General features: G+C 41.2%; 3 protein-coding genes across 5 annotated transcripts in view; all 3 read right to left on the bottom strand.

The window, feature by feature from the left end:
* nebl (nebulette) overlaps nt 1–27,909 on the bottom strand; it is a 101,631-nt gene that overhangs the window by 4,192 nt on the left and 69,530 nt on the right. For both annotated transcript variants that reach the window (XM_036555169.1, XM_036555161.1), the window contains exon 5: nt 518–689. In XM_036555169.1, coding sequence (XP_036411062.1) covers nt 518–689 — 172 coding nt within the window. The remainder of the gene's footprint in view (nt 1–517; nt 690–27,909) is intronic.
* Nucleotides 631–24,149, bottom strand: LOC118796321 (nebulette-like). Its single transcript, XM_036555150.1, has 28 exons — nt 24,099–24,149; nt 23,324–23,434; nt 22,257–22,367; nt 21,274–21,384; nt 21,005–21,115; nt 20,554–20,664; nt 20,041–20,151; nt 19,756–19,866; nt 19,425–19,535; nt 17,761–17,871; nt 17,182–17,292; nt 15,016–15,126; nt 13,703–13,804; nt 13,274–13,372; nt 12,591–12,704; nt 11,428–11,532; nt 10,739–10,843; nt 10,130–10,237; nt 8,833–8,943; nt 8,114–8,230; nt 7,890–8,000; nt 4,747–4,857; nt 3,570–3,674; nt 3,188–3,292; nt 2,891–2,995; nt 2,562–2,654; nt 1,687–1,779; nt 631–1,248 (listed from the first exon to the last, which is right to left on the bottom strand). The coding sequence occupies exons 3-28, from the start codon at nt 22,311–22,313 to the stop codon at nt 1,135–1,137; spliced, it is 2,754 nt and encodes a 917-aa protein (XP_036411043.1). The 5' UTR covers nt 22,314–22,367; nt 23,324–23,434; nt 24,099–24,149; the 3' UTR covers nt 631–1,134.
* Nucleotides 24,685–27,909, bottom strand: part of LOC118796303 (nebulin-like) — a 38,183-nt gene continuing 34,958 nt past the window's right edge. The window contains exons 43-48 of one of the 2 annotated variants that reach the window (XM_036555131.1): nt 27,615–27,725; nt 27,272–27,382; nt 26,959–27,069; nt 25,376–25,486; nt 24,997–25,102; nt 24,685–24,762 (exon numbers count right to left, since the gene is read on the bottom strand). In XM_036555131.1, the coding sequence (XP_036411024.1) occupies nt 24,758–24,762; nt 24,997–25,102; nt 25,376–25,486; nt 26,959–27,069; nt 27,272–27,382; nt 27,615–27,725 (555 nt within the window). In that variant the 3' untranslated portion in view covers nt 24,685–24,757. Of the gene's footprint in view, nt 24,763–24,996; nt 25,103–25,375; nt 25,487–26,958; nt 27,070–27,271; nt 27,383–27,614; nt 27,726–27,909 lie in introns of those variants that run through there. The other variant, XM_036555139.1, reaches the window with a different exon arrangement.

Genomic DNA, 27,909 nt, shown 5'->3' with positions numbered 1-27,909 from the left:
AAAAAGATTTTATGAATCTAAAATGGTTGGATGAAAGAGGTGTTTGCAGAGTAATTTTAAACCCTGTGGATATAAATGTGGGGGTAAATGTTTCACACACAGCGAGCAGAAGTTACAAATATGCAAGACACCAATTTTGAGGCTCATACTGCCTTGGTGATCAGCATCTCCTCCATTTTTCCCATTGGATGTGCAGTGGAATTAGGTACGGATTAGGTAAGGTAGTGGAATGAGGTAAGCACTGGTTATGATATCACCATGACGAAGAACTTCCATGGTGTCATATTTCATTGGAACTTCAAACTATAATTAGCATTCTTCTAACTGTAAAACTAGTAATAAGACTACATTTTTTTTGCTTTAACTCATACTATAAGCATATCATTATAAAAAAAAAATCATCTTCTCTGGTAAACTTTTGCTTAACTTTGCACCCTAAAGGTGCTTCAAAGACAGTCCATGAACTCCTCATGTTAACTAATAAATGTTAACATGTTAACGTAGGTGGCAAACTCACCAACAATGATGCCAGGTCTGCGGTCCATCTCTACCACTTGTGGGTGCACACCCTTATACGCCGCATCGCTGATCATCTGGTTGTTCCGGCGTGCTCTCTCCAGGTTGGGATCATCCATCACGGGGGTGAATCCTCTGCCCTTTGTCCGTTCAAAGTCCTCGTGGTACTTTGCCTGTGGCACAAAACATCTGGAGTGTTATCGGGGCGTTCGTCGATGGAGGCTCCTAACAACCACACTAAGGTTGTATATAGTTTTAGTAATCTGTTAAATCAACCATGAGGAATTAACTACTCTGTACATGCAAAATTAAAATCAGCACAGCCACACACAAACACACAATTCCAGCCAAGTCAGCTGTCACGCGCACAACCAGTGTAAAGGGTGCATTTGGTCAGTGAGCAAAAAAAATTCCACACATGAAACCAGGGGTATTGAAGTATTTTATTTATAAAACGTTCACGCATTCACTGTGTTCCCCTCCTCAGGAAAGAGAGGACACAGGATTTACCCTTTGCAGGGGGAGAGGGTTGGGGGGTGGGTAAGAGTGATGCAGCCCCAGCCCCAGTGAGCTGTGAGTGGTGTTACTCCACCCTCGGTGTGGCTGTCACAACCGCCCTCACACTACCATGGAGATGCTGTTTTGTGACTGCCTGACACGCCTCAGCTCGGGCGTGTCCACTGCAGAACAGGCCCGCCCTTTCATCTCCTGCAAGCCTCTCTGGTACTTCACCTGCAACATCACAACAGCACAAGGTTTGATCTCGTCGGTCTCGTTCATTCTGCTACAACTGCTGTACGAGTGACACCTCAGTGACGTCTCGTGACAGGATGTCGTTAGGGGAGCTTTGTGGTGTAACGAAAACATGTCAGAAAGGTTCCATTACGGAGTGAAGACAATGAGGTAATACCAGGGTAGTGATTCTGTGTTTTTGTGCATAGACTAATGATATTGACTGATCTGACAGTGATGCTGTATTACTGAGTGAAGCCTTGTGATGGAGTGACAACATGATCCTGTGATGAAGCCTTATGGAGCCTTGCTATGAAGCTTAGCGAGTGACAGCAAACCTTTGAAGTAATAGTGACATCACTGTTATATTCAGTGACAGCTGACATAAGATGTGAAGATGACATCACAGCAATGCTATGCTACTAAAAGCTGACTTGCCGAGCTGATGTTCTCCTGGTTCTGACGGACTCTCTCCATCTCTGGGGTCACTCCCACGGCAGTGGCTTGGCCCAGCAGATTTTTATACTTCACCTATGCAAGCATGACAATATATACATTTGAAATGTAGAATAAATTATTTAAAATAATACACTGAAAAATTCATTTCAATCAAGGCCGACACAAAAAGACAAAAACTGGAAAGCATTTACCAGTTCATAACAGCATCCAAACCACTGAATCTAACTGAGTTGGTTTTGTTATCAAGCTGCAACCAAAAATATTATAATAACTTGTTGTTTTACATGCTATGTGTCTGAACAAAACTATACATCATCCATGTTAAGGACATCCTTCTGTTTTAATTGTCATAAAAGTGTATTTGGGAGGATACTGTTCAAACTGCTTTGAAACCAAGTAGTTTACTGTAAAGTCTGCCCCCCACCCACTAAACCCCATCCGTGCTCTAGGTGCGTGGTTATTTGGGACTGGAGGGGAAGTGATCCTTGTGGGAGCTGCTTTCTCAATGGGCTATTGTTTGGCACGGTCCGGTAATAGACAGTAATTACTGACAAACACCAGCAACTCTGTGCTTGTTTCTGCTGCTGTGAAAAGGAGAGCAGAGCCGGTTTTCAAACAAACCTGTTCAGCTGAAAAAAAAAAGAACAGCGCTTCACAAAGAACACCACCGTTTCTTTAAGTGCAATAAATTACTAACTACTAAGCTGCAATTTGTCATCTAAAATGGCACTGTCTTTTTTTCTGTGAGTTGAATTCAATATTCACCCTTTATGTCCGACTTCATCTATGCTTGGACTACACTGGTGCACAAGCAAATCTGCTGCAGCCTACAGGGTTACAGCCTTGTTACTCACTGTGCTGATGTTCTCTTGGTTCCTCCGGACCCTCTCCATCTCAGGCGTGTCCTTCACTGCAGTCCCACTGCCAACCTCTTCCCTGTACTGCACCTGAATATGGGCATCAGAGTGGTGGTTATGTTCACCAGTCACTAATGATTTGCTACATGTCAGAAGATCCACTATAAACACAGTCTTGGGACACTGGCAAATAGTGAAATGCTTCTTCTTGCACAGAAGTGAAACAAGACAGGTCAGTTACCATTTAGCATTTTGCAAAACTGTGTAGAATTTAGCACTGTGCCTTCAGGCAACTGTGGTCATCACGGAAACCAGAACTTGCTTACGTTGCTGATTTTCTTGGCATTCTCCCTGGCAAGGACGATTTCGGGTGTTTCCGTGACAGAGGACATCAGGCTCCTGAGCAACTTTGAGTCCCATGTGTATCGCAACTGCAAACACATTATGTCACAGCTTAGAATCCAGAGACAGAAGATAGGAAGTACTAAAACATACTCTAAAAAGAATGCCACATTTTAGATAGATTCATTCATGTGTAGTATGTAATGATGTAAGGTCTAGTGCATAACAACAGCAGATGTAATGGGTAAAGGGTAACATGCGGCTAATGTAATGTAACCCACCGAGCTGACGTTCCTCTGACTGTTCCTCACTCTCTCCATCTCTGGAGTGTCTGACACCACTGCATACGTGCCCTTCAGCTTCTCTGCCTCATCCTTGTACTTTTTCTTCAGCAGTTATTGGGATATTGATTAAAGCAAAAAAACAAACAAAAAAAAAACAGAAAAAGCTTGGGCTGCTGTCACTGAACACTGTATGATGCTGCAGTCTTGAGCACCATCAGCATAACGTGAGTGAAATCCTCAGCAGTATGTAATGACATTCAAATGGTCCCACTTCAGTTCACATCTCATTATGACACTGCATTGCCATGACATAAGGAGCATCTTGCAACAAAGACACAATTTCCCATGATTCTGTTCTATCCGTATATGACCGCCATACCTGGCTGTATACGTCCTTCAGGTAGGCGGCGTGCAGCAGCTCCGGAGTGTCTGTCACCGTGCCATAGGAGTTCTCCCTCAGCTCACCCAGCTGCTTGTAGGAGGCCTGCAACAGCCAATCGCAAAGCAAAACAACAGTTCCCACCCAGAGGATTACCAAAACACCCTTTAAGATCATGAAGATGTCCTTTGTTGTCCTCATTTCTGTCCCATTCATAATAAAAAATACTAACTCTTAAATTGATTTGATCTATAAATATGAAACTTTTTAGGATTCTGAGAAGAAAACTCTGACTTTCTCCATACGAAACGCTGCAAGTATAATGTTAAACTGTTTTATGGAAGATCTCTTATTAGTCACCGGGAAAAGAAGGCACGCACAATCTCACTGTTATGATGAATGATTTATGAATGTGCCTCTGAGTGATAAAGGCCTTGAATTTTGCAGTGCATGGAGGCAAGCATCCATTTATAAGTAATGATGTGGTCGGTACACTGTCTGTGCGTGTAGGCGCTGTGATGTAGCCCTGGGGCAGTATTTGGTCTTTCTGTCTGTTGCAAAATCCTCCACTTTGCGCAAGTTTGGTGTTAGGCTGAGGGGCCTCTTCCACATAAACTTGGCTGAAGAGCTCTTAGGCAATCATGTGTAGTGCTGGCATACTGGAATGCTGTATTGTGTAATGTCCTCCTACATATTGTATTTGTGGTGGTGGTGGTGGTGTGTATGATAGGGTCTGGCTGATGATATTGGGGGATTTGTGCTGCATGGTGTTAGCTTGCCTGGACAGTTCTCTTAAAGACTTTCTCATATTTGGTTGTTGAATCAGTACGTAACTCAAACTGCATGGTGTTTGTGCAAGGGTTGTCCTTGAAGGTTGGGTTGTGTTATGCTGAGATGAGCTGTGCTGTGAGGTGAGTTGTGATGCGATGTGTTACAAATGGACCAAGCTGTCGGAAACTCTTTAAGCTGCCTTGTGTTTTGGTATTGTGCTGTAATGTATTATATTGTGCATTAATTTACCATATGCTGATCTGTGACGTGTTCTGTATGACAGGAAAGTTGTGACATAATGCAGCACACAGACTTGGGTGATTTGTGATGTTTAACGCTTTCCTCGTGTTGTGTTGAGCTATCATGTGCTGGTATGACGGTGTGTTGCAGTAGTATGTAGACTCACCTGGCTAGTGATCTCAGTGGCTTTCTTAGCTCTCTGTATTTCCAGAGCATCTGTGCTGACCTCCATGCCTTTCCCTATAATCTCTGTCTCCAGGTCCTTACGGTACTCCTTCTGTAACAACAGCACAAGCACAGCTCAGTCTCTGTTCCCCTTTTCAGCAACACCCCAGTGACGGTCTCTCCACTTCGAAACTGCAATGAATTCATGTTAATATTCTAATATTTCAACCCCAGTATACAAACATCTTCATGTTTGTTAAAACATTCAAATCTTTCATCCATCCATATTTTACATCGGTTCGGTAACCGACTTCATCCAAAAGTTATAAGCAGCATCCACCTGGATGATGCAAGAGAGTAATTTTGTGGCAGAATGCTCATATGAATAGTTGTATTGACATCATTGCAAGGTGGCATTGGGTTTTTGTTGATGGAGTGAGCCATCATGTCATACGTGAAGAAGTGGATCTGTGTCCCAAGATGTCTCAGCAACATCAGCCTTTACAGCAAAGGAGTCTTTAAACTACCTCTCATTGGTGTCACAGAGGAATATAAATGCTCCAAAGTGAGACTACAGATGACACTCGAGGACTCCCATGACAAGACTATCAGCGATGCTGCACCAACCTTAGCAACTGGCCGGAAGTGTACCCCATCCGATGTGTTGCAGCAACCAACGTCAGCCCTGAGGCACAGAGACATCATAGGGCAGGTCCAGCACGGAAGGGGCGGCTTTGGTCTGGCTACAAGCAGACCCGCCTAGCACAAGGCCACAACTCCAGAGAGAAGGATGCTGGTAGTCGAGGAAGTGCCGGGCCAAGAAGAAACAAACAGAAGAGCAAAGGCTGTCTCCCTGGCTAAGCAGGGGAAATGGACATGGTGGGAAAACATTGAGAGGAGGAAAGCCAGCTGGAAGGACATTTGGGAGATAGAAGCAAACAAGCTCAGCTTTATCATCAGAGCTACATATGATGCGCTTCCCTCACAAAAAAACCTTCCATCATTGGTTTGGCGAAGATCCAACCTGTGCCCTCTGCCCAACTCCAGCAACCTTCAAGCACGTCCTGACAAGCTGCAAAACCAGCCTCACACAAGGCAGGTACACATGACACCACAACCATGTCTTTAAGAGTCTGGAAGCAGCAACTGAGACCAATGACAACCAACTCCTTGCTCCCAAGAACAACCAACACACTGAGACCAAAGGCATTCATCTGGGAGAGAGAGAAAAGACTAACAACTCCCCCTCCTAAACTAGAAACAGGGCAGCTGAATATGGCCCGTGACTGGAAGATGCTGGTGGATGTCCATAAACAACTCATCTTTCCACTGGAGATTGCTACCACCAAATTTAGGCCAGACTGGTGCTTTGGTTCATGTCACTGCAGACCATCTACGTTGTTGAACTCAAAGTCCCATGGAAGGACTCAGTAGACAAAGCACACAAGTGCAAGAGGCCACTTTATGCAGATCCGGCAGCAGAAGCACAACACGGGGCTGGAAAACCATAGTCTGTCCTACATAAGTGGGCTGCAGAGGCTTCATAGCCACATCCACCATCAAACTGCTAAAGAAGCAGCAGACAGTCAATGGCTTTGGATCAAGCGCAAAGACCTCTCCTGGGCCCCAAGATAACATCAAGAAAGTGGGGAGACACAACAGGGGATGCCAGAAGTCATCGTCGAGCCCTCCAGAGGCGTAGTGATGAAGTGATGATGTAGAAGAAAGTCGGCGTGTCAACCCTGTGCCACTCCCAACATCAAGGCAGTCTCAGGCAAGTGCTCACCACCCATTGGCAGGAGGGATTATTAATATCTTGCCCTGTGTTTTCTGTTTCCCCACATGTGCTGATCAGGTCCTGCATTGTATAGGTTATGTTATTAATTGATGGTCTGAAGGTTATAGCTATCTGCAAAGCTACAAACACCACCAGAACACTTATTTGCTTTTCATATACATTGTCAGCCATTTTACTTTTTGCATGGGAAAAAAAGTTGCTTTTGTTGATACAAAAATATTACAAGTAATATGCTGATGGTGATCCATATATTTTTCATTTAATATTAGGCTACAGTGGATTTCTGGAAATTGCAACCCAATCAGATGAAAAAGAACAGAAAATATGGCAACGCAGAATAGAAGGAAACATAAATGTAACCTCTCCAATTACGCACAGATGACAGGGAATTCAGGGATCCTACTTAAGCAACCCAATTCATTTCAGCAAGATTTGAATTACTCATGCTAATCACAGCAGGACGTGTGCAGGATTAATTCCATTGCACAAAATGGACCAGGCATTAACTTGCCTAATGAAAAGACAAGAAACTTTGTTGTACCCAGACACATGGTAAATATGAATTTGCATATATCAATTCAGTTTAACAAAAAAAGTTTTATAAGGAATGCTATGATCAGTGATCTAAAAAAGCAATGACCTATATGAAGCTTGATGGAGTAGGGTTTACAATATTGTAGGCCAACAGCAAAGTTTCATGGTTCACCTGTCCCACCAAACCATTTTCCTGAATTAACTCCCGGTTGATTAAGGAGACAGAGGCCTGCTTACAGGCCAGGAATGACTCCTTGGGTCACAGTGGGAGCTCTGGGTGTTTAAATCCATCTGAGGACCAGTTCCAATACAGAGGGCCGTAGGATGGATGTGGGGTGTGATCTATCCTAATCCTGCTATGGGCTGCACAATATCCTACAACCCCTTAAAGCACAGCTAGCATAATTTTGTTTCATCTTCTTCCCTGAACTGATTACGCTCTGGTCTTTTTCCAAAACAGTATCCACCATAACCTAATACTGATAAATATCATAGCATATTACAACATAATATTATCATAACATTCAGCTGCTGCACACACAAGGCAGTGATGCCCACTGAAGGGAGTCTGTGCATAAACAAGATAAATCCAGCAGCACATGTGTGTATTTTTTGGGTCAGACGTTGGTCTTGGAAGCAGGAATATTTCTCGCTCTTGAAATATCTGTCGTGATTTTATCCATTCGGCATGGTTCAATATCCCATGACTCACATCTCTTTGCACTTTCTCTGACCAATGTCATCTTTCTTTGAGGTTCATTACGGTAGTGTGTTGAACTGAAGTGAGACTGAAACCACATCCCGCAGCTCACCTGGCTGGCCATCTGGGAGGCTTTCCTGACCCTCTGGATCTCTGGCAGCGACGCGCTAACCTCCATCCCCTTCCCTCGGATCTCTGTCTCAAGGTCCTTCCTGTACTCTTTCTGCAAGGGAGGAGAGAGACGAAGGTCCGTGCAAAGTCATCCCCTCTCTGTGAGACTATTCCTGTGTTTTCTGAGAGAAATGGGGGCTGGGGGGCTGAGGGGAGCAGTGGTACCTCGTTGAGGATTTGCCCAGCGTTCTTGACTCTGATCATGTCTGGCGTCTCCTCCAGTCCCAGGCCTGACAACCCCTTCCCCTTCACCTCCAGCTCCAGGTCCTTCCTGTACTCCTTCTGTGAATGAGCACAGCCAGGGACATGCAACACCATAACTGATTTACTGGGTTATGAAAAAGAAAACTGACTATTCTTCTGTTATAATCTTTGATATCTTATTCAGAGGTTGTTAAGCTGCATTTGTCAGTTAATAGCTTGGCAAAAATGAACTCCTTAATTAACCTAAGATTCAACAACTCCCCGGCCAACTGTTTTTGTGTTAGACGTGTTATAAGCATTTTTTTTCTTTCCACTCCAGCAAACAAGCTTCACAAAACAGTGCTCTGTACAAACACAAGCTAAGGTTCCCCCTGCTGTCTTTCATTAGAGCAACGAATGCCGACCGTTCCATGTAAATCATGATTAACTATACCCAAGTCGGTTTATTCATGCAACTAATCAAGGGTGGTTTATTCATGTAGTTAACGAAGGGTTTGGATGAAGCATAGGCTGCATGCATTATGCTGTAACAGTCTGCCACAAGGGTGCACTGCGCAGTGCATACTGAAGAAATCATCTGCATGAGTCACCCTGAAGAGCGTGTCTGCAACAGGGGTGCCCACAGGGGGTTCTGTATGGTGTGCACTCGCACGAGGCATTATGGGATTGCTAGAACTGACCTCATTCAGGAGGCTGCTAGCATGCCGAGCATGCAGGTACCCAGGGGTCATGTCCACGTCCACCAAAGCTTTGCCTCTGATGTTGTCATCGTAGTCTTTCCGGTATTCCTTCTGTTAACAGGGTGGCGAGGGGAAAAGAATTACTACTCTCCTTTCAACACCAACACAAAATGTAGCCATAACCTTTTCATTACTAATTTCATATGTATTACATGATTTCATGACAAGTTTCATTTCATAACTAATTCATATGGTATTATTTCAGGAATGCTACTGCAGCATACATGTAACAGCCATACTATGTTCTTAAAATTTTAAAAGAAAGGATTACATTAGTTATTTTTAAACTGTTTATGGATCATTACCGCTGTCTGAGCTTGCCTCCAAAATGACTGATTAAGCAATTCAACAAAAACATTAATGTTTAATTAGGGCTGCTTTTAAACATTTATGATTATTTTGACAATAAAAATAAAACCTCCAATTCTCCTGAAGTTAGTTATGATTGTGGCATGTGATTAACAAGTGTGCTAATTTAAAGACACCATCACCTATGATTCCTTGGATAGTTGTGTTTAATGCAGTGGCACTACCCGCATAATTTTATTGCGCTTCACATGATGATTTTAATTACAGCAAAATTATCAGTTTGAAGTTGAAATCAATCACAGTTCTCCACCTAATAATGAAAATCATTAACAAAAATCATTTAATGTAACCCAGTCTCTTTGTTGTAATTAAAATAATTTATGTTCAAGTGCACAAAGGTAATGCCACCATTGCAGGTGCAACCACATAAAAGGTAATTAGGTGTAGATGGGTGATCCTTATTGCAAAGACACACTTATGACACAAAGCAATCAAAAGCAGGTACAGGACAATTAATTAAGTTTTAATGTACAGGATAATTAATTAAGTTTTAATGTACATTCAAGCCTGTCATACTCCAAGCTCAAAAGTCTTCATAGCACTCTGTGAGTCACACTCCCATTGGGCAAACACAAAGCATATTTTCCTCAGAAATATTTTTAAATGCTAATGTTCTGTGTTCTCCCGCCCACTGTCACGTTTCCACACAGTGTGCTGGCCTGACTAATTTTACTCTCAATATTCGGAGTGGTAGAGCTCTTAATAAAGCTACGGAGGTGCTAGGACGAGCAGGTGCCATTTATCTGCTTAAGAAACAAGGCTGCCGTTTTTAGGTTTCAGTGATGTTAATGCAAATGCTATTTGTAATATCCAGTAAAAACAAAACAGGCGCACGCAATAATATGCAGAAAATATGAAGTGGAGGTACCTCGCTTTGCATTTTCTGAGCCTCCTTGGAGACTTTGTATGTCTGGGTGTCCATGAACTCCAGTTGTGACTTTCCCTTAGACTTCTCATACTCTTCTTTGTATTTCACCTTTGAGGGAAGAGACCAGAAAGTTAAAATAAAATAAAACATTATTTTTATTTTTAAAATAAAAAATTATAAGTCCCTAAGCAATTTATTAGTCCACATAAATGAATGAGCAGATCTCAGTTTTTAGCTTGCCACTTTTAATTATATCTGAACATGATTTGTGCTGTTTATTTTACATGCACTTAATCCAGACAGCACCTATACATTTTAACAGTAGTGAAAAGAATATTTATATTATTTAAGAAGATAAAGGAAAAGCGCAATCATATAGATAATTTACTCTGAACTGGATGCAGGACCCATATATCTGCAGTGACCTCATTGGTTAGTTGCATATCGCGTGCTGACACTGTGATAGCTCTACCCGTTTAACGTGGCACACAAGGCAAACAGCACACCTACGTTACAGTGCCTGTGAATTGCTTTGAATGACAAGATGAAGCTCTTTTAAAATGTTTAAAGGTTTAAAGGCCAAGGGTGTCATGTAGTGGTGTATCTGACCTGGCTGTGCAGTACCGCATTCTCCTTGTGGTGGAGCTGTTCTGACGTGTTCAGGGCGAAGTGGTACTGGCCCTTAGACTGCTCATACTTCTTCCTGTACTCGAACTGTAGGGGCAGAACAGAGAAGGATGTTTTCATAGACATTGACACAGCAGTGCACTCGGAAGTATGGGCAACAAGGTTTTAGTATTCCTTTCTTCCTGCTTTTAGACTAAGTTTTAGCCTTGCTCCCTACTTTTCGATGTTATGCTCAAACTCAATGAGCAACAGCACAAACATATGTTTTCCATGTATGACTAATAAGGGCCAGATAACGATCACTAAAATAATATCATTTAAACTCTCATTAAACCGTATCCCATAAACATGCTTTACTGTTATTTTAATTGTTTTAACCTAATTTTAATTACCACTTAATATGTATGTAATTAGCCTTTCAAATAGCAAATTAAATGTCATAATTTCACAGATAATGAATTACTCCTTTACTGGCTCTTGATACATATGTATCTGTTACTTTATCTGTTACTATATGTTACACGATTAGTTCATATCTTAAGAACTCATCACAGTTTTTTAATGATCGAGAGCTTGTTTTCTCAGTTGGGAATAACTCAGAGTCTATGTGTAGGGCTAATGTTTCATGAATGTGGCCTGAGGCCAGCTGCAGTGTGGAGGGCAGACAGTACATTGCTCTGCAGTCTGCTGGCCTGCAGTGCATGCTCCAGGTGAAGCAGGTTGGGCAGGTCTGTGGACGGCTGGTGCATCTGCTGCAGGTCACTCTTGTACTTCACCTGAGTATGAACAGAAACACACGTACACACACACACACACACACACACACACACACACACACACACACACATGCGTGAGCGCACAGACAGGGGAACCGGGATTAACCTTTCTACTGAATTCACCTTTACAGTTCCTATCTCTGTACTCAGTGAAACCAAAAGGAGATTGGATAAATATTCTTCAATATTCCTGGACACTGTAACCCTGGGGGCAGTGGACAAGGAATTTGAGCTACCTTTAGGCCCTGCTAAGAGGCATACTAAACCCTCACTATGGCTAATACACTCAAACAGACCCCCTCTTCAGACACAGTTGCTGTTCTGTCATAATCCTTCCTCACAATAAAGAAGGGGTGGAAATTTAATGACTGGCAGAGAGGTGCATCATAGTCCCTCGGGAGACCCAAAAGCACACTCCTGGAGTGTAATGCTGATTACTGTCACCTTCAAGTGACAAGGTCTTAGGTTTCCACAGGAAATTAATAGGTCTAAATTACACTTACTCTTTGTGCTTTGAAACAAATCATTTGTCTTCAAAAAAGGGTTCCCATGGAAACATTTGCTGGGCTATACTAATTAAAATACACTAAATTTGAGTGTAGTAAAATTCTGAGAATAATTTGCTCCTGAAAGATGAGGTTGAACATCACTCATGAGCATTTTCATAACTTTAACACCAGCTAATGTTGGCATTTTAACCTCCACGGCGCATTTCTGTATGTGGTTGGGTCAAAGTGCTTTTGAGTCAGGGCTTGTGCGCCTCCCCAGACCCTCATTATTGCCTCTCTCTTTATGTTCCTCCACTCACAGTGCACTGCAGTCAGACTGACTGAGGGACAAGTGCAAGGCCAATAACAATTAACATTAGTAAACCAGCATGTCTACAACTGGGCACAAAAATACCAGATCCAAGTGGATGCCTGTGTACACATTAGCCTGACATTAGTGAGATACGTAATGACAGAAATTGCCACATGATGGGAGTTTCTTCCTTGTCCTTGTGGAGGGCAGTGCAAAGCCCAGAACAGAAAGTGGTGAATGGGATGCACCAGACTCACCTGGCTGGCAAGGGCAGAGGCCGCCTGGGTGTGTTTGAAGGACACACACTCCCCTGGGTTGTACTGGGGCTTCTGCCCCTTCAGGTTCTTTTCAAAGGTTTCCCTGTACTTCACCTGAGAGAAGGCAAAGGACAGTCAGGTTGCAGCCGAGCAGACACGATGAGCCGATCCTGCTATGCTAAGCAACTGGCAGACATGACCAAGCTTCTCAAGAAGCACTTAGCTCCCCCCAACCCCCCCGCCCCCACCTGCACCTCTTCCTCTTAGGCAGACAGAAAAAAATTGATTCTGCTATGATTAGCACCCCACTCCCAGCAGACATGATGAAGCAATCCTGCAGAGCTCAGCGCCCACTGTTTGAAGAGACATGACTGAGCTGTTCTGCAGGTCCAGTCTCAGAGGTAGGCCTCCTCTCTTGAAGGCTGACAGGATACGAGCTTTCTGACTGGGGATGAATCTCCCAGCATCATGCAAACTATAAAAGCTGTCAATCGCAATTACAACTAACAAACAAATAAAAACTGTTGCGTGTTTTAGTTTCAAGAACAGTGTGCTGTCAGCACAACAACCAAGAATCAAACCAAGAAGCAAACGGACAGATAGCACCTGCAGTCTGATATGGCTGTTATTTAGGAACCCCCGCCCCCCCTTCCCTCCCCCCCTCCACGGCCAACTGAGTTTACCTGGCTAGCTAGTTTTGAGGCCTCTTTGGCGTGTTCAATGTCCGACCGTCCAAGAACTGACTGTTCATTGTAGGCATCAGTTTTACTCTTATAGGCAACCTGTACCCAATCACACAGTGAAATATTTTAAGGCATAAATATTGAAAATATGTAAAAATGCATGTGAACTTCAGGGATTAGTTTGACATTTTACCCACTCCAGCATTCTATAAGCAAATAATACTTCATTTGCCAGGGTGATTTTGATTGGCTTAGCTCCTCATTCTCATGAATTTTGCATGCTGCCTGGAACAGCTGGAGTATGGACTGTTGTGTTTAATGTTTTATGAATATTAGCATGCTCTTTCACAACGTGACATCCCAGAGCGCATTAGCTCATTAAAATAAAGCTAAGTGGTGAGAGTCTGAGTTGCAGCCACTGGAGCTTACATTGCTGACCAGCTTGGTGGTCTGGGTGGCGTTCAGGATGTCCGGTCTGTCCACAACCTCGGTAAACTTGTGAAGATCCTGCCTGTCTTTCCTATACGCAACCTACAGGGGGCGACATATAGAAAGCCACTGATGTTAGGTCTTCCATCTGAACGTGAAAAACAGTGCAGAGGGATCAGGAGCAGTGGGGAAGTTTGCAGGCAGATGCGGAGGCAGATGGCAGGGTTTCTGCAGTGTTTTCTGTGGATGCTCAGACATCAGACATTCATTAAGCATTCAAGTGCCCTGAGAGGTAAAACAAATGGATGTACTGCTTCCTACACTTTTCACAGACGACAGTCTTTAACTGACAGAACATCCATTCTGGCTACTGACACATTTGTGGGCCTAATTCACACACAGAACATATTAAAATATTATGTATCATAAAGTACTTGCATTTTATTGTTATGCTCACACTCATTGAAAAAAAGCTCTGAGAAATAAGCACATCTGTGCCATTTACAATGCCCTGCTAGAAACTCCCTCATTTAAAAGTCCTAAACTGTTCACTTATATAACCATTTCCTATTTAGCATTAACTTTTCCTTAGTAAAATACTATACTATGACAGTAATTAATAGCCTAATTATGAAAAAAAAACAGCAATGAGATTTGGCCTAGTTTCTCTCTGATGTCTATTGATACTGGCATTTCTGAAAAAAGCAGTCTGCCTGGGGGGACATGTGATTGTGTTAAAGGATACTGATGCTAACCATGACTATAAAGCTCATGGATAAGCTCCTGCTCCAAATTCACAATCCTTTTACATTTCTAACTTAAAAATTAAAGCGCAGTTGTGTGTACAGGGAAAGGACAACTATAGTAAGTTACCTGCTGTAAATTATGAAGCAGCATTTACGTTCCTCCCACAGTTTGGCTGGTACATATTAAAAAGTGATGAAAATCTGAATTTACCTCAATACCTGTATATGCTATGAAACATACAGTACCAGTAAAAGGTTTGCACACACTTACTCATGTAAGGTTTTTTCTTTTTACCATTTTACCAAGTAGCCAAAAATTCAAATTTCAAGCATTTAAGCATAGGTCTTTAGATCAAAATGTCTTTAAGATAAAGAGAAACATACATTCAATCATATGTGTCCAAACTTTTGACTGGTACTGTATAATCATGGATTATCCACTACCTCTGCGATACTGTTTTAAATTCAATTAATTCCTTCTGAAGTGAAACTGAAATCATCCAGAAAATGAAATGTCTTTGTCTGCATGTGTCAGGGAACAGAAAGTACAGAATGATGGGTAATTACATCACTCTGCTGCTTGTTGACCTCCATGGCGTGGGTGATGTCTGGCAAAGTTTTCATGTTCATGTAGCTTGACTTTCCTTTCTCTGCATTATACTTCTCCTTGTACAGTTTCTGGGTAAAAAAGGAAGACCAGAACAAATATCAGCGATTCTGAGTGATTGGCTATGTGAAACACCAGCAGGACACAAAATCACCCACAGTCCGTGTAATACCCATTTGAAATTAAATATTTCATTACAAAGCAAATGATACATAGGATACATAGTGTTAAAAATATGCAGCAATGATATAGCCCCCCAGTCCCAGAGACAAGGCTGATGAGAGACGATACTGAGAGCAGAGGAGCAGAGCGCTGTGTGGAGGTGGAGGTGTTTGATGGAGACGCCATTTGGAGATTAATTAAACATCACACCTGAATGAATCTGACTTATGGTTGAAAGGCAGGCACGGGTTACTGAAAAAGGCCTCTGGAGAATGCATGGATGCCTGTTACAAGTATGAGGAGAATTCACAGAGTATAACTACTAATGAAATACCTCTCATAGAATTCCAGTGTAAGTCCTGAGGAAAAAGTACACTGTATTAGAAGCGTTCACAGCACCGACAACAACAAGCTAGCATGTCACATTCCCACTATGACTCTGTAGTGTTGTAACAGCTTCTTTGCCACGACTGTAAAGGGCAGACAGTCACCAGGCACCATATCCACCCACCATCACATTTCACCCAATGCCTGAAAACATGACGCATCTGATCGGAAACAAACGCCGTCCCGCTGGGAGATCAACGCACGGCAGAAATCTGAAATCCACGCTCCAGTTAGCTGAGCGCTGACAAGAGGCACACGCACGTAATTGATTCCTCGGTATGAATGGGGACAGGGCCGGGCCCGTCAGGTTGCTGGGCGGGGTGCCTGAGGGATCAAAGCGCAGAACAGCTGTTATGTGGTGCAAGCTTCAGTGGGCACCCAGCTTCTCGTTTCTCCCCTGCGTCTCACGGCACGGGGCCTGGCATGGCGGCGAAGGCTCCCGTCGAAGGGCCGCCCGCCCCAAACGGCTCTAAAGACAAGCGGCCCAAAACGCACTGCCTAGCAACCATCACTCACCGCTGCTAACCCACTGACCCCGTCAACTCAAGAGTCACTTTCAGTGTGCTCATCTGCAGCATACGTGTGCCAGCCTGCTATAACTAATTATCTTGCTAACATAGTCCTTCAATTTGACAGTAGATCCCTCACGCCTGAACTCTTAACATGATTCTTTTCACAGTGCTGCTTACTAACCCTGCGCTCACACCAGCAGCGGCTATGAACGACAAAGCGGCCGGAAGTCATTCGTTTCCAGCGGTCACTGGGCGAAACTGAGCGACATGGCATGTCGGATTTCCCGGCGCTGCGTTTGTTGCGACTTGGCGACTAAAAAAAGTTTAACTTTATGCAAATGAGCAGTGACAGAGTCAAGCGACAGCCAATCAGAGCAGATGTACACCTCATATTCTTTCGCTGTGAAACGTTTTCTTAAACTTTAGTTCCTATATTAGCATTTTAGTTCCCATAGCGGCGATTGCAAATGCTACTTTGTGATCCATGGTGAAATGGTAGTGTTTGAAGCAAGATCACACTCTTATAGGAAAATAAATTCCCTCCCAAACATATTTTCAGCGGGAATGCACCTGATTTGTGGGTTCGCGCATATATTGGGCGATATACTAATAGGCCTGTCTTTAAGAAAATATGAACATATTTTCGATGAATATGATGTAAATATTATGTAAATACGATGTAAATATAACATAAATAAATATAATACAATATATGTTAAATTATTTATTAGTATATACATTTTTTTAGAAAATTGATGCATCTCCTGGGCTCCATTTGTAGCCCACTTCCTCAAAACTACGTTAGCAATGCCCACAAACTGGCTGCAGCAAGCAACAACGAAACAGCGATTGCTGCAGATAGCGACAGCGACACAGTAACTTGACGATATACAGCGATAAAGTCGCTGCCGGTGTGAGTGCAGGGTTAGTCATCCTTTTGTCAAGATGTCCCTAATAATATAATGTTTCTCAGTGCTTTGTAGCTACAGAGGGGAGGTGTCGTAACAGCCTCGTGTATAAATGCCAGCACTGACACAAACCGTTCAGGGACCCTGGTGCTCTTACATCACTCTGGTGCTTTCCAACTTCTTTGGCAAACACTGTTTCAATGGTCTGGGGCATCTGAGCATACAGGCAAGTAGCCGAGTTCTTTTTACCCTCTTCTTTGTACATTTTCTGTAAAGAAATAAATAAATAATAATATCAATGACATCGGTCAAATAGCAGCATTGCGAATGTATGAACGCAAAATACAAAAACAATGTTGATAATGACTTGATTTTCATTATTATATAAAACAATATATTCCTAACTTTTAGAATAACAATTTATTGACACTTGCAACAACTATGACACTATGACTATGACTATAACAAATATCACCCTTTTGACACAACAAGGATAGACATCTACCATTCATATTTTTTCTCAAGATTGGGATGATAAATGGATAAATAAATGGATCACCCCTCGAAAAGGCCACCTGGTAAGTAATTAAGTGAAATGAAATAAATGTATAAATAATTAGATTTATGTGTTAAATGTGTATTACCTGTGTTTAGGATATATTTTAACTGTAGTGTTGGTCAGAATCACTGTGGCACTAACGGTGTCTTTACAGTTTGATTTAAAAATATTCAGTACCTCACTGACGAGCTGGGACACCTCTTTGGCATGCTGTGTTTCACTTGTTTGTGCCATCTGTGCATAGAGACAGTTGGCAAACTCCTTCTTCCCAGCTTCCTTGTACTTATTCTGGAAAAATAACAACATGGTCACTCTCCTTTCAAGAAGCAGAAAAAACAGAAGAAAAACTCTTCCCTGCTACTACAATGCTGTATGTACTTTTGGTTTACCAAAACCAAAGCAAGGACTTGCATCGTTAGCAATGAAAAGCAGGGTACTTTTTGTCACACCCACTAAAGAGGAATGAGTGATTTATTAGTTTGGACCTTCCTGCAATCTCCACAACAACCAGTCACCTGGGTGAAGCATGAGTGAAGCCAGTTTCTTGTCACACAGTTAGTACAACAACTCGTGGTCCCACCTCACTCAAAGACTGCGACAGTTCTTTAGCAAACTCGATTTCACTTGTATGGGACATCTGTGCATACAAGCAATTTGACAATTCCTTCTGGATATCGCCTTTGTACTTTTGCTGAAAAGTACAAAGAATATCCTTAATTGAAACTGTGCTCATGATGGAAAGATGCACTGTACTGAAAGTACACACACAACAGTAAACATTCACAGCTGTAAATGTCAGCTGTCAGGGAGTGATTTCCATGTGCAACTTCACAGACGTCATAGCAGGTGTCTTATACAGACCCTTATGTGGGTAATCACATGAAAACCTGAATGATGCTTCAGTGGTGCAAAGTAGGGCTGTGCGATATGACGATATATATCGTGTGACGGTAGAAAGACGTCTATCGTTTCATATTAAGCTCTATTCGTTTTGTCGCAAATCACACGCTTTACAGCAATATTTTTCGTCATTTGGACGACGCTTTGCGTTCTTCCACACGGTACGGATGCAGGCAGAAAATTTGCATGAAGGCAACACAAACAAACATGGTCGAGAGTGAACATGACATAGAACTATAGTTGAAAAGTGTTTTCTATTTACCTTTTTTATACTTTCTCCATTAATATTTTATATTTTGTTACATGCTTAACCCTTTTGCATGCGTGTGTGTTACATGGTTTGTTATGTTTTCATTAGCGTTTTTCTCATAGTCTTCAGTTAGCATTTGCTGTATTTTTTAACGTTAACCCGCCGTTTCCTCAAAGCTAAAATTAGCTAGAGTTTTTCCAATCTAGTGTTTTAATCGCATCGGTTTTAGCATACGTGCTAAACAGCTAATCACATCAGTGTGACCGTACGTGCAAAAGGGTTAACTGATAATTTGCGCAAAGATTCTAAATACAAGGAGAAAAATAATCAAATATGAGTAAGTACCTTTTCGTTGTTGAGTATATAATTCAAATTGTAATAAGAAATAGGCCTTTCCATGTGATCATTTTATATAAACTATTTGTTCATTGAATTTACAGAAAATGTGCTATATCGTGATATGTATCGTTATCGTGATATGAAATGACCTATATCGGGATATGAGATTTTGGTCATATCGCACAGCCCTAGTGCAAAGCTAATGTGAGATAATTGAAATAACAATTTCAAATAATGCAGATAAACAATGATTAACCAGTGACATATAGTCATTTCCTATGCTTATTCTGGTTGTCATCCTTACAGCCAATGCCAGAAAGGATAAGCATGCAAATTCAAATAGAAACTTTACCTCACTCTGCATTTCTGACATCTGTTTAGCAAACTGTATTTCAGTGGTTTCTGGAAGCTGAGAGAAAATGCTGCTGGAAATATCCTGTTTCCCTTTCTGCTTGTACTTATTCTGAAAGACACAAAGATCACAGGAGAAATTAGACTGCTCAGGAGACACAAGCACACAGATCAAACAGGTGGCATGTTGCTGAGCTGATACACGGGGCAGTAAAAAAAACAGATTTGCTTATCAGTGGCAACAACCAAGTGAATAAGGCAATCAGCCTTCATGAAGGTACACCCACCGTCTTTAAAAGGTGCATGTGAGATGTGTTTGTGAATGGACGTACCTCGCTCTGGAGTTCTGACACAGCTTTGGCAAACTGAATCTCAGTGGTCTCTGGGAGTTGAGAGTACAAGCAAGCAGAAACCTCCTTTTTGCCACTCTGTTTGTACTTGTTCTGGAAGTGGGAAAAAAAAAACTCAAGACACATTCTCAACAGCAACACTTGCCCTGGCAGTTAAAACATAGGTGTTTTCCGGAGGTTGTTCTGAAATAAATAAGAAACTTGATACTGCAAAACAAGCTTCATGACTATGGAACAAGATAAAATGTGTGTTGCAGTATTGAGTACCTCGCTCTGTAGCTGGGAAACCTCCTTGGCGTGCTGGGTCTCCAAGGTCTCTGGCAGCTGGGAATAAAGGGAGCTGGACGCCTCCTTCTTCCCTGCCTCCTTGTATTTAGTCTGAAACACAGCAAAGAATGTTTACACTTACAGACACAGTGGCAGATATGTTACTTTTTGAGTTTAGTTGTGTTTGTAAGTGATCTCATTATCAGCAGAATTAATTTCACCATACAAATCTAGGCTTCTCGACAAAATGTCTTACAGAAATTATTACTTGAGTAGGAAGTCAATGTTATTTCAGGACAGTCTTCTTTTGCAGTCAAAAAGGCACTGATTTACATAAGCTTTGAAATATAGAAGTAAATCACCAGGGTGTAATTTATGAGCTATGAGGAAAACATATTTTATAATGTAAGCTTTTAAGATAGCTTTTGTGATACATGAGAAGAATCTGAGCCTAGGAATTTTATTAGCAACCATCTTCTCAAACTTGGAAATTGTACATAAAGCTCTACATACCACACTCTGGAGTTCTGATACAGCTTTAGCAAACTGGATCTCTGTGGTCTCTGGGAGTTGAGAGTAAACACTACTTGAAAGACTCCTTTTTCCAAGTTCTTTGTACTTGTTCTGGCGAAGTGAAAAAAATATTTACACTATTGCCAATGACGGTACACTAATGTCCTATTGAACAGAGTTGTCTGTAAGATTAATAACCATAAAAATCTATGTAAATAAGATATCAAACATGAAATGTAATATTTAATATTCATAAAGAATGTACTATATTTTTGACTTCTCGAAAAGGGTCCAGCATAATTGCATCACTCACTGCTAATCAGCAGCTATTTTAGCTGCAGGAGATATATTCACAGTTGTTAATGGTTACGTTGCAGAACCATAGCACTGGTATATACCACTGTAGATCCTCAATAAATCTGTAGTAAACAGGCTACTTGTGTAGCTGTACCTCGCTCTGAATGCCAGATAGCTCTGTTGCAAACTGGATCTCTGCAGTCTGCGGCAGCCGGGAGTACAGACTACTGGACAGTGTCTGTTTGCCACTCTCTTTGTACTTGTTCTGGGAACCAACACAGGAGATGCTGCGGTCAACATGCTGGACAGGACCAGCATGATGATCATGTGCGGTCATGTGGTTGCGGCATAGTGCTTAACACCGTGACATTACTGAGGAATTTTACTGATGAAGATTATGGATGGCATGGGGCAAAGACTGACCTCGCTCTGTAATTGGGAGGCTTCTTTTGCGTGCTGAGTCTCTAGGGTCTCTGGTAGCACAGAGTATAACGAGGTGCAGGCCTGCTTCTTCCCTTCCTCTTTGTACTTAGCCTGGAACACAATGTCATGAAAAATAGGGGGGGAGGGGAATTAGGAGGGGGCTTCAGATCAGTAAAACATTCTACCATTTGTAAACCTTACTTTTGTGCTCATTTTATAGTACCTATCATAAATGGAATCATAACATGTTATTCAACTTGAATATTACTGATGAACAGCCTAAAGACAGGTTTAGTAAGAAACCCAGAGCTTCACTTGTAATAGTGTTCAAACACAAATCATTACTGTTTAAAAACAGGCTTTATAACAGGGCATAATTAGTTGTAAATATTGCTGCAACAAAAACTCTACAGGGCAATGTTAAAACACACTTTCCAAACGTTACAGTTTTGATGTAAGAGGGTTATATTGCTACTCAGTGTTTTTTCCTTTATCCCTTTTGATACTTGACTGAGGTCCCCAAAATGTTCTTTTTGAAAAAAAAAAAAAAAACATGCATACAGTTATATTACTGTCTGGCTTCAGATCAGTGTCACTCTACTGTGAAATGAGATCTCATTTTTGAGTCATTTCATTTCTGAGTAATTTCATTTCCCTCTGATATACACATTACAACTTAGTTACATATCGAGCTTATTGCAATTGAATATAGAACAGACATTCCTTAACATACACATTTAATATTAATATTGTGAGAATTTACTTAAATTTAGAATACAATATACAATTTCTTATCTTGCCTTAACATAAGATCTGTTATTAGGAACCTTTCTAACATTATAACAAGACCTCCAAATGTGTCAGCTATTTTGAAGATAAGATAAGGTTGGTATTCAGGATATTTCTGTAACACGGGCACTGTGCAGAGTGTGAGTAAAGCCAGTTGTGTGTCACACAGTTAGCAGAACAGCCTGTGGTCCCACCTCACTATAGGACTCCGACAGTTCTTTAGCAAACTCAATCTCCCTTGTATGGGGCATCTGAGCGTACAGGGTATTTGACAGTTCCTTCTGGATATCTCCTTTGTACTTCACCTGAAAAGCATAAAGAATATCCTTCAAAAATGAAAATGTAACAGAAAGCCATTTAGGGTATTCAAATGAAAGTGTGATAAATTGAATATTGTGACAAAACATAGAAGCATAGAAGACATCAGAGAGTGGAAGTTGTTAATACAATATGCACAGGACCTGTGTTACATAAACTACGATACCCAGAGATGCTGTCAAGAATGCTGTAGAGAACACAACAGAATGTAGTCTGAGACGCTGAAGAGAATGTGTGAAACAACAGAAGACACAAAGTTCGGCTTCATGACCCCTTATCATGTCCATATCCTTGTCATGTCCACATCTGATCCAGATAAAAATCTGAGTGGATCTCACACAGCTCCCAATCCATCTGCAGTGAGGCATTTATGATTTTGACATTGTGTGTCTACACCATAGCGCTCCCCAAATTACTCGGGAGTAGGCCCGCGTATTGGTCCACCAGTACAAAAGATGGCACAAACATTTCATAATTCATTTTGTTCACCTGCAAAAACCAGTGTATTCAGCGCTGGCTTGTATGAGACACTAAAGAATATATTGGTACTTCTGAGTGAGTACAATATGTGAATTCTGAACAACTTATTTTTATTTTAATGTGTATTTTAAATTAATCTCACTGCTCATGAAGCTTATTAAGATAAGCTCACTGGATGGTGACAACAGCAAGTTTTAACTTCCTTCCCTTTACAAAGAAGGTAAATACAAGGGGTACAAGGTTAAATCAGGTAGGGTAAGGGCATCACTTAGCGGTAGGCCAAAATTCAGAAAAAAACTCGGGAGTCACGCAGCAAGCAATGATTGGCGTGTACAGGAACAGTATGTATTTACTGTAAAGACATTAATGGCCATTCCACCAGCAAGGATCTATAGCCTACAAATAAGATAGCCAACACACACACACACACACTCACACACACCACTTCAGTAAAAAACCATACCTCACTCTGAATTTCTGAAATCTGTTTAGCAAACTGAATCTCTGCTGTCTCTGGAAGCAGAGAATAAAGACTCGTGGAAAGTTCCTTTTTTCCACCCTCTTTGTATTTGACCTAAAAGTAGAACAGTTTCATAGTTCATTGTTAGTTCAAATACTGTGGAATTCACAATGATAACAATTGGTGCAATACAGAAGACATAGCAGCTGAGGCCATGTCCTAATATTACAGCATCACAGTGCTTCCACAAGCACATATATACAATGCAAAGCAGAAACCAAAGACATTTGCGTTATTATTCTCTGATCTATATAAAAATTTTGGTGCATTTTTAGCCTTTATGTCTTGCTCCAGTTCCTTTAAGCCTTCTACCAATTCTGTTGTCAATTAGATGCTAATCTTTTTCAATTTCTTAAGGATACAAGGATAATGTAAGTATTTTTTTAAGTACAGCTATCTTTAAATATTTCTCTTTCCCCTTAGACAGCTTTTTGGGTCTTCCTTTCCTGATGACAATTACACTAAATGAAATTTCTCTGAACTTGTTGACTATACTTTGAGTACAACACCACATGAATATCGAGTAACGCAAGTTATTTCACTCAGGGTTTTTCCTTCTTTATGCAGTGACACAATACTTACAATCATTTGCTTGTCCATAAGATAATATAAATGAGTATGTATGTAAACTCCTGGATGTGTCTAAGGCTTTTGCCTGGAACTGTACATAAGGACACTCAATTTCTGTTCCATGTATCATGTCTTCATGAATCATTACCTCACTTTGGATGTCTGAAATTTCTTTGGAAAACTGAGTCTCAGCTGTCTCTGGAAGTTGAGAGTAGAGGGATCTAGAAAGATTATTTTTCCCACCTTCCTTATATTTTACCTGGAAATGCAAAAAAAACGATATCGCCAAAAGTGCACATTTTCAGGTGTACAACAATGGAATCCAGAGTACTGCAAATATTGTGTATGACCCAGAAGAATAATTCAAACATGAACTAGGGAAGTCAACTCTCTCCAGCCTTGTGCCACCAGTAGGTCCATAATTAAGAGAATATGGTGCTTCATTTGGTATGCAGATCTTTACTGGACCACACTGTGTACCTCGCTCTGTAACTGGGAAGCCTCTTTCGCATGCTGGGTCTCCAGGGTCTCTGGTAGCTTGGAGTACAGAGAGCTGGACACCTCCTTCTTCCCTGCCTCCTTGTATTTAGTCTGAAACACAGCAAAGAATGTTTACACTTACAGACTTCTCACTGTTAATGCAAGCCGTACCAGAGATCTTCTCATTATGTTACTTTAAAGTTGCAAATCTAAAATTTTACCTCACTCTGCAGTTCTGACACCGCTTTAACAAACTGGGTCTCTGTGGTCTCTGGGAGCTGAGAATAAACACTTGTGGAAATACCTCTTCTCCCATGTTCTTTGTACTTATTCTGAGAAAAAGAAGTTAATCTCATTGATTCTACAGTGAATCACAGTACACACCAGTTCACCCCTCATTACACCTTATTTTCTCCTTTAGCATGCTAACTAAATGCAAAAACACTTGTCCAAAATACATACATAATCAAACAGATTAAACAACGAGACTTATACTTCGAGTAATCTAAATGGCTGCTGTTATGGGTTATTGTTTTAGAAACAAACTTTACAGAGCTGTACCTCACTTTGTATCTCCGTGAGCTCTCTAGCAAACTTGGTTTCTGTGGTTTCTGGAAGTTGAGAGTAAAGAGGAGTTGAAATGTCCTTTTTTCCGCTTTCTTTATACTTTATCTAAAAACAAAGAAAACAAGAACCAAAGAGACTCTTAAAAATACAGTGTGCACAACCTGACAGCAGAGGCTACTAAAATCCGCAAATTTCCTATTTTTTTCTGTAGAATAAGAATAAGCAAAATCATAATCATAATAATAATAAAATAAATACTGACTGCGACAATGTTACCACTACTAGTTATGGTGAAAGCTGTTCTGTCATTTGTATTAAGCCACTGAAATTGCTTTGGTTACATATTTAGCTGAGCTGCGTGTACAGGAAAACAGTCACCTCACTCCGTAACTGGGAGGCCTCCTTGGCGTGCTGTATCTCCTTAGTCTCTGGTAGGAGGGAGTAGAGGGAGGTGGACACCTCCTTCTTCCCTGCCTCCTTGTATTTAGCCTAAGACACCACACAAATGTAAATCAGAAATTGATCTGGAAAGAAAGTATCATCACATTCACTGCTCGTTTCCTAATGGCTTTGTGCTTCCATCTCTCCCAACAACAGAGCTTTGATTCATATAATTTTAATGTAAATGCTTGTGGCTCTAGGGCTTCATCCACACTTCCAAAAACAAAACAAAAGCAGTCTTCTATCAATGGTATACAGTTGACTCAGTTGACAGTTGACTTGTTTCCATTCCTCTGATTGGCAGGTCCCATATCTCTGCATATCTTGGTTCTACCTTTGGATAAATCCTTCAACTTTACCTCCTCACTCATTTCTTCCTCACACAACCTATCCATTTGTAAAGACTTCGCTTCTTCTACATCAGTCTACGATAAACTATATACTATGTGGTCTTGATAAAAACACCATGGAAATTGCTGAGCTAATCAACAGACCAACAGCCCAAGTTCCTTGGCTTCCGGCAGTAGCCATGTGTCCACTAAAGTATATAAATTCTGAATGCTGCTCACCTCAGTTTAACTGTTCCTTTGTCTCCCTTTCTTTCCCAAAGTAACACAGCCACTCAATAACCTTCTCTGGCTATTTTCTCCACAAGTCCTTCTTAGGACCTTTCTCCTTCACTGTCACCCTCTCCAGCTATCTGGGGCTTCGTCTTCTGTGACCCTTATCTCTCCTGATTATGCTCCTCCCCCACTGACAAGCTCTCTGTACACCCTGTCCAATCAGTGTGTGCTCCAGCATTCAATCAGAGCTCACTTTATGAACTCCATAAAGCTTTCCTTGACAGCATCTTCATCTTGAGCAATCCTTTTCACTCCAGACTCAGACTGTGAGGTTGCAAATATACCTCACTCGTTAAACACTACTGGTATAAAATGTTTAGACATTATACAGCTTGATGCAGGTTGCACATGAACAATGCAAGGTGTTATGGTATAACCCCTACTATGCTATTGCTTATTGTTCTCTCTTGTCGTCCATAATTTAGAGAAAATTTAACAGTGAAATCCTTTAATCAGAAGCCTGCTGACAAATGTAACATCTCCAACCTACAACCCAGTTCAGCTGAGGGTATCAGTAAAGCAAATTACAATGACTGCAGGATTAAATCAAAGCGTGAAGCAGAAAGCAGAAAGTATTTATGATAACTAAAAAAACAACTACCAAACAGTGACGCACTCTGCCAAAACTATCAAACGTCAAATTTTAAAGGGCTGACAAAAACCAGCACAAGCAGTCAAAAGTAGTCTGACTGATTTCAACAAACTTCATATTTTGTGCTTTGATATAATCACCCTCTAGGCAGCAGTTGAGAATGGAAAATCTTCTGTCACACCTGCTGAGGAATGACAGATTAGTGTGGAGTACCTCTCTAACCCAACAACTAGATATCACCTGGGTTGGGTGTAAGTGAAGCCAGTGGTTTGTCACACAGTTAGCAGAACAGCCTGTGGTCCCACCTCACTATAGGACTCCGACAGTTCTTTAGCAAACTCAATCTCCCTTGTATGGGGCATCTGAGCGTACAGGGTATTTGAAAGTTCCTTCTGGATATCTCCTTTGTACTTCACCTGCAAAGCATAAACATTATCCATATTGTATAATGAGAATTAGATTTTAAAAACAGCTAAAATTAAACTACAAATTCTCACAGTACTGCAACATTATGCATAAAAATTTGGCCTTCACACTTTACATACAGCTTGATTGATGGATTGTTCCACTGATTGGCTGGCTAATTGCCTGATAGAATGAATGACTGACAGATGATACCTCACTTTGGATTTCTGACATTTGTTTCGCAAACTGAGTCTCTGTTGTCTCTGGAAGCTGGGAGTAAAGACTTGCAGAGATGTCTTTCTTTCCACTTTCTTTGTACTTGACCTGAAACAGAGGAAATGCAATCCATGATGAATGCTTTCAGCACAACACATTACTCTTCCCCTGTAGGTTTTACCTGTAGTTCCCTGTAGTTTTGCAAGACAAAAGATACATAGATCTTCTGTCCAATCTATTCAATGTGCCCAATGGAACATATTGTTTTTCCAGAAATGCTGGATGCACATGTAATTTCAGTTTCATGTGGATCAGTCTATAATTATTCATGAAACTTTACCTCACTCTGTATATTTGAGAGCTCCTTGGCTAATTGAATCTCCATGGTCTCTGGAAGCTGAGAGTAAAGGGAGGATGAAATCTTCTTTTTCCTATTTTCCTTGTATTTTACCTGGAAAAGGAATAATATGTACACAGCTTGAAACACCAATGGATTTTAAGAATTGAAGAATTTTAATTGATCTTAAATCTTCAAAGAAACATTTTATAACTGTTAATGTCTTCAAACATCAAACCAACCATCTTCATTCTTGGGTTGCCAGGGAACTTTTTTCATTTTAGATATGCTACATTAG

Source organism: Megalops cyprinoides, chromosome 2 (genome assembly GCF_013368585.1).
Source record: "Megalops cyprinoides isolate fMegCyp1 chromosome 2, fMegCyp1.pri, whole genome shotgun sequence".
Classification (NCBI taxonomy): domain Eukaryota; kingdom Metazoa; phylum Chordata; class Actinopteri; order Elopiformes; family Megalopidae; genus Megalops; species Megalops cyprinoides.
The sequence above is the reverse complement of the archived record's forward strand: the minus strand, read 5'-3'. Positions and strand labels throughout refer to the sequence as shown.